This window comes from Miscanthus floridulus, chromosome 1 (assembly GCF_019320115.1).
Source record: "Miscanthus floridulus cultivar M001 chromosome 1, ASM1932011v1, whole genome shotgun sequence".
Taxonomy (NCBI): Eukaryota; Viridiplantae; Streptophyta; class Magnoliopsida; order Poales; family Poaceae; genus Miscanthus; species Miscanthus floridulus.
In genome coordinates, this window is record NC_089580.1 from 174,438,692 (window position 1) to 174,445,355 (window position 6,664).

A 6,664-nucleotide genomic window follows, 5' to 3' on the forward strand; every position below is an offset into this window, starting at 1 on the left:
TACAACTTTACTTTAGTGACTACCTCCATGCAAGGTCTCTATCATATGGTTCAAACTTGGTCAAACACCTTACATTCAAAAGATGGCTTATACATGAACTAGTACTTAGTGACCAATTTAGCACTAACCATGAATACCAAAGTTGTTCATAATGATCTTCTAAACATGTTTAAACTATTTGCAAGGTCACACAATCATTTCTTGCATTGGTTACACATAGAGCTGTCCAGGTCAACATATATAGCATCACTTAAGGACTTGATCATGAAAAGTGACCTTCATAACCATTGTTCCACTAGTCATCATAAGTGTAGCTAATATGCTTTAGTGACTCACATAAACCATTTACATGTATTCACTCATGATCATATGCATAGATACAAGGAGACATGAAATAACAAGCATGTTTCATATGTTTCAATTGTAAAAGCTTATATATGAATGCTCTATGCTCATGCTCATGCAATGCAAGTCAAATTATGCAAGCTCAACACCTAGGGTGTTACATGCGCCTGCGTGGCCGGGGCTGGTCGATGGCGGTGACTGCTGCTTAGCAATGGAAGAAGAGAAGAGGAGAAAATGAGGAAGAAGAAGATGGCAGGTGGGGCCCATATGTCAGTGAGAGGGAGAGGGGCGGACCCAACTGTGGTTCAGGGGCACCGGATGTCCAAAACGAAATTTTCTCTCTCCTCAACCAGCCGCAACCGGTCCGAGATATCCTGTGGCCTAATTTCACCGAACCAGAGTGTCTTCTGGCAAACTGCTCAAAACGGGGTGTCCGCCAGCTAACGACCATCACTTTGAATGTCCGCCAGACAATTGTCCTGTTTTCAGAAACATCAGTAAACGTCAGGGATCAGTGCATCTCTAAGACCGTCCCCAATGGCATGGTTCAAATAGATAGCGATGAGGAAATACAAAAATTGAAGAAACGTATGGCCTGATTGGTTGGCTACCAATTTTTACCCAACCAAAATTATGGCAAGCTAAAACTTAGACTTGCCAAAATTAAGGCTGCCAAAGTTAGGGCAAAAAATATAGGTGTGCATTTGATTGACTGTCAAAATCAAGGCTCATCAATTTTCTCTTCTATACAGTTTAAGAACTTTCTAGAGCCTTACTAAAACTTTAGCTATAAATATTAGTGTGTCAATTCTTTAACAATAAACTAATTAATAACTAGAAATTTTGACATGCCGTAATTTTGGCTGGGCAGGATTCGGAAGCCAACCAAACGAGCTCGTAAGCTGCATGGCAGCCCAGAAAAGGAACCAGGGTGTCAGAGACAGCATGTTTTTGGAATACCGTGCGAGCTAGTCGCTTCCCATCTCGCTAGCGAGGGTGTTTTCAGCGTTCTCTCTCCTATTTACAGAATAAAATACAATTTATACGAGCTATTTGAGTTCTTATTGGAGACGCCTAAGGCTGGCACGGAAGAGATTTGCCATGTTTTTCAGCAACTGGATTATTTCCAAGGCTTGAAGCGCGGAGTTCCCTTGGCAACACGGCATGAAGCATGCGAGCTCTCGAGTACAAAACAAAGTCCTTGGCAGCACATCGTCCAATTGTTCCGGAGTGCCGACACCCGACGTCGTCTCTCTCCGTCCCTCGATCACCAGCTGTCTCTTTGGTGACCTGATGGAGCCATCCGCCATGCATCTAAAGTAAACAACCGAGTAGCATTGTAATATCAAACACCTGTCACGTGTCCACCATGTACAGAAACAGGGAGACGGGCATGGGCAATAGGCACTGGAACTCGGAACTGAAGGTGGTGTGCCGCTTGCTTCCTTACATCAGGATGGTAATCATAGCAGCAAATTTGAATTCCAGAGCGGAGCGAGGCCATTTGAACGAAGTGGTAGATGACTGGGGGGCATAGAACTCGTGGCTGGCAATAACAGAGCACATGCATGTCAATCACAATCCATGATACGAGGACGAACGCACATGGATGGACGGAAACAGAAGGAAGGATGCACAAGCAAAAGGAGTATTAGTAAGCAGTCTCTATTCTCTTGGTCAACTAGTCACGGTGGAACTTTGCATTGGTGACGAACTGACAATGTTCGCACACATGCTAATTTTGGATCCGCACATTGGTTGCTAACCTGTCTTAATGATTTTTACTAATAGATAGCACAACTTTATGCATCGGTCTGTTAGGTTTCACTCTTGCTAATTCTTAGTTGCTAGAAATGCCGTTTGATTTGTTTCCAGGAAGGCCAAATGATGCAGCATTCGGCACACTAGGAAAGCTGTTCGAGATCCATTAATACTGTGAGAACCCCGATTAACCTAACATGCACGCGAGAGGAATACTTAACATAGGGTGTAATTCATTGCTTACATTGACTTTTTGCTTGAATTAGACCTTACGCAGCACAATCTAAGTCAGAATAATCGTATACGATATCTTAGCGTTTAGTTATCCTACACAAACATTTGGTAAAATTGTGTTTGGTTGCTAACATTGTGTTATATGCAGTCACATCCATGTTTTAGTAGAGACCTTATGTTTCTAGAAAAGGTAGAAAGTGGTGCCTTTCAAAAATAAAGGTAAAAAAGAGGGGAGAATTTTTTTTTTTTGTGTGTCCATCAGCTTGTGTAAATCTACATCGCCTAATTCAATGTACTAGCTATGATTTGAACATTGTTTAAGCCTGGATAAAATTTCCACGAACAACCAAACACAGGCAAAGTGCGCTGCAGAAGCCTAGATACATGCTAATGCAGGCAACCAATGAGTCCCATAATGGATTTTTCCTTTACTTAGAAGCATCAGTACAATCACAATTCACAAAAACCAGCTTTTAGGAAAATCATAAAGACTGAAGCCAACAATCATGTAGATCGGGGAAAAAACTACAGTTATAGTGCAACCACAATCATGAAATTGCAGAATCATCAACAAGCTTCATCATGAGTGAACATTTAATCAAAAAAATGCCACATATAATACCAATAAAGGGGTCAATAGAGTATCTTGACAAAACACGTGAACAACTACGAGTGCCTCAACAATCAACAATAAGCATTGTTTCATTTGGCATCATGTATGTAATCAGACAGGTATTGAAAGATAATTGTAGTACTTAAACTAATCCATATATCATTTGATTGCCTCAAAATTTCGTGTGATACCATTCACACCAATGAAGTACTAACTATAAATAAGAGAATTTCTAACACTGTCACAAATCTTAAATAATAACTCTAGCAATGATAACTGTGACTAACAAGAAAAATAATGCATTGAAAAAGACCTTAATAACCAAATGGTTTATCATTGTATGACCTGAAAACAAACTTCATGACATTCTATACCCAAGTCCCAAAATGAACACATAAGACCATAAGATTCTTATGGCGAAAATAAGTTTGCAATGCAGCTACTGAGCAAGTGAGCATATGTAGCACACATATCTATAGATAAAGAGTATGCACGTCAGCAAAACAAGAAGCATAGACAAATTGCTGATCATCGCCACTTCAACTTCAATTGAACAAAAGCAAGTCATGATATACTTAGTTCTCTTCCGTGGTACAAAAAGTCACTAAAAGAATCTATGGTAGTCTACGCAACAGAGTGCCATCCCCCAAAACCCATGACATGAAAAATCTTTGGAACAGTGTCATCCTAAGAACCAACTAATGGAACTAGGAATTAAATGCTTAGCTACGAGGTAGCAAAGAGAAGCATCAGGCTTTTGAATTATGATGGCTACCTAGTGAGTGTTTCTTAACTTCTGTTCCACTTTCACAATTTGCTGAGCAAAATGAGCCTCTCAATCTGATGAATTAAGGAATGGAGGTAGAATTCTGATACACACCGTCAGGAGAGGCCACGAAGACACTGAATAGACAGTCATCTTGCGCTACTTGAACTGCCATTCCGACCACGTGAACCCTTGCCATTGCTACTGGTACGCAGCTTCTGCTTCTCAGCCAGCTCAGGATGGTAGTACTCAAGATACCACCGCACAAACTTCTTGAGCCCTGTTTGCAGATCTGTGGATGGCCGGTAACCGAGCTCCCGCTGCGCAAGGCTTACATTAGCATGCGTGTATGGCACATCTCCATTCCTTGGCATCTTAACAACCTTCCTCACAGCCTTCACTTTGAGCAGTTTCTCCAGCAAATCCACTAGCTGTGTAACAGGCACAGGTGAAGTGTTGCCCAAATTGTATGTCCTGAACGGTGCCGTGCCTCGCTTCTTGCCTCCACTGCCTGTGCTCCGACCAGCTGTATCCAATGCCGCTACACACCCCTTCACAATGTCATCAATGTAGGTGAAATCCCGGGAAATTGTAGTCTGGTGTGAACCTCCACCGGCACTCTCATAGACCGTGATTGGCCGACCAGCAAGGATGTCCTTGGTGAAGAAGAAGTAGGCCATGTCCGGACGCCCCCATGGCCCATAGACAGTGAAGAATCTGAGGGCGGTGAGTGACAGACCATAGATGTGGTTGTAGACATGAGCGATCTCCTCACCGGCCTTTTTGGTGGCTGCATAGAGAGAGGCTGGTCGGTCCGTCCTGTCATGCTCGGAGAAAGGCACATGGGAGTTGAGCCCGTACACTGAAGACGACGACGCCCAGACGATGGCGGGCTGAGGGTTGGCCGCGCGCGCCGCCTCGAGCAGCGCCACGAGACCGGCAACGTTGGCGCGCACATAAGACATGGGGTCCACGAGCGCGTGCCGCACGCCGGCTTGCGCGGCGAGGTGGAGGACGTGTGTGAAGGGCACGACGTCGAACAGCTTGGCAAGGAGTTCGGCGTCGGCGATGTCGCCGTCGACGACGTAGACCCCGGAGCGGGCGAGGAGCACGGCGCGGCCGCGCTTGAGGGCCGTGTCGTAGTAGTCGTTGAAGTTGTCGAGGCCGAGCACGCCGTCCCCTCGGCGGCGAAGCGCGGCGGCGGCGTGGCAGCCGACGAAACCCGCGGCGCCCGTGACGAGGACGGAGTGACCCCGGGAGCGCCTGACGCGCGCCGACGCCCGCACCTTCTTCTCCCAGGCGGCGCCGCCCCAGGAGGCGGTGGACGAGGGAGACGCGTGGAGGGAGCGGCGCGGGGACTCGGGCGCGGCCCGCGGGGCGGGCGCCGCGGGGGAGAGGAGGAGGAAGGCGAGGAGGAGCGAGAGGGAGCAGACGGACCAGAAGGCGAGCTTGGAGAGGAGCGAGGTCGGCGAGGGGTGGTGGTGGCGCGGGGGCAGGCGGTGGTGGTGGTAGTGGTGGAACTGCGGCTTGACGGCCGCCGCGCCGCCCGCCGCGGCCGCCGAGCCGGGCGCGCCGGTCAGCTGCGGCGCCATCCCCTCGTCGATCCGCGGCAATGCGGCTGGTCCGTGGATCTCGGCTCGGGGCTGGAGCTTGGAGTGGGGATGGTTTCGATTTGCTTTCGACGGGCCTGTTTCGGGGGATTTCGTTCGCGGAGGGGCCGAATTTTTTACTTTTTAACCTTTTTTTTAGTTTCTCACAAATAGACCCCTGGCGGAAAGAATTCAGAAAATGAACCCTAGCTCGGCGCCACCGATGTCCCTAACGCCGAGCCCCTGGGCTGGGGCAAACTTACATGGAAGGAAGCTCGGCGCCAGTCTGGCGCCGAGTTCGGCGCCGTTGACGCTGGCGCCGAGCATGCATTACGTCGTGCGTGAATAGTAAAGTACGACGTGCGTGATTTTACAGCAGAGGTCAGAGGGCCACATTACGCCAGAGGGGGAGGAAGGAAAGAAGAATCCGCTGGATCAGTGACATGCAGCCGGGCGGGCAGGGCCAAGCCTTGCCGTCCGTGTGCCGTCCTAGACGGGTAGGGCTGAATACCAGACCAGTCTGTCGATGGATCGATTGATGCGCGAGCAGAAGTGAAATTTTTGTATTTTGGTCCCTTTTGAAAACATTTTAACCTAGCCTGTTGCGGGTGCCGGGAAACCATTCAGAGCGGTAGAGACGATGCTACTGGAGGTAGTGTATGCCCGCTGCCTAGTCTGTTGCGGCAAGCCAAGGTAACGTCTTGGCGCCATAGGTCATGGCGCCGACCACTGAATTTAACCTAACACCCTAGTTTTACCGTGAGACGGATATATAAAATTTTGGCTGTCTTTAAATTTACCATGAGATGGACATGCTGAAATTTGTGGGACAGACATATGCAAAAATGGCTAACTCTAGAGTTTTACCATGACTTGGATATTGACAAATTTAAAATTTTACCATGATTTGGATATTGAGAAATGTGGCTAACTCTAGAGTTTTACACTGACTTGATATTTGAGCACTTAAAACAACATAGAAATACATAGGATAAAAAATGATCTAGGGTTCATGTTGATGAACGAGCCTAAAATTGTTTCTAAGTGTTGGATCAATAGTTAACACCTTTTTTCATGATGCAGTTTTGATCATAGTAAAACTATAGTTTTTTTTAATATAAAGTTTGACCTTTAATAGAAGTTGTAGTTTGAGTTGAGTACAACAAACTTTATTTTTGGACCTAAACCTAAATCAGTTTTTAACATGGCCAAATAGTGACCACAAGTTTGAATACAGTGCTATGTTGTAGCAGTGAATTGACATGTTTGCGATATTTTATCTTCCAAATTTGTATAGCAACTCAATTTAATACCTTACTACGAGTTTGAGTACTCTCTGAGGATATGACAACAAAA

At 46.4% G+C, this 6,664-nt stretch overlaps 1 protein-coding gene across 2 annotated transcripts; it reads right to left on the reverse strand.

Moving 5' to 3' along the window:
* Window positions 1-1,324: 1,324 nt before the first annotated feature.
* LOC136548654 (UDP-glucuronate 4-epimerase 3-like) lies at window positions 1,325-5,438 on the reverse strand. Of its 2 annotated transcripts, XR_010781807.1 has the most exons (3): window positions 3,834-5,438; window positions 1,796-1,891; window positions 1,326-1,659 (listed from the first exon to the last, which is right to left on the reverse strand). XR_010781807.1 is itself a non-coding variant. In XM_066540101.1 (2 exons), exon 1 carries the CDS (start codon window positions 5,309-5,311, stop codon window positions 3,869-3,871), a length of 1,443 nt encoding a protein of 480 aa, XP_066396198.1. In that variant the 5' UTR covers window positions 5,312-5,438; the 3' UTR covers window positions 1,325-1,891; window positions 3,834-3,868. The 2 variants fall into 2 exon arrangements, 1 of the variants encoding a protein (XP_066396198.1); XM_066540101.1 differs by having other exon boundaries at window positions 1,325-1,891.
* Between the last annotated feature and the right edge of the window lie 1,226 nt (window positions 5,439-6,664).

Excerpts from the sequence above, each read along its gene's own strand:
- LOC136548654 (XM_066540101.1), bottom strand. The coding sequence starts at position 5,311 with ATGGCGCCGCAGCTGACCGGCGCGCCCGGCTCGGCGGCCGCGGCGGGC.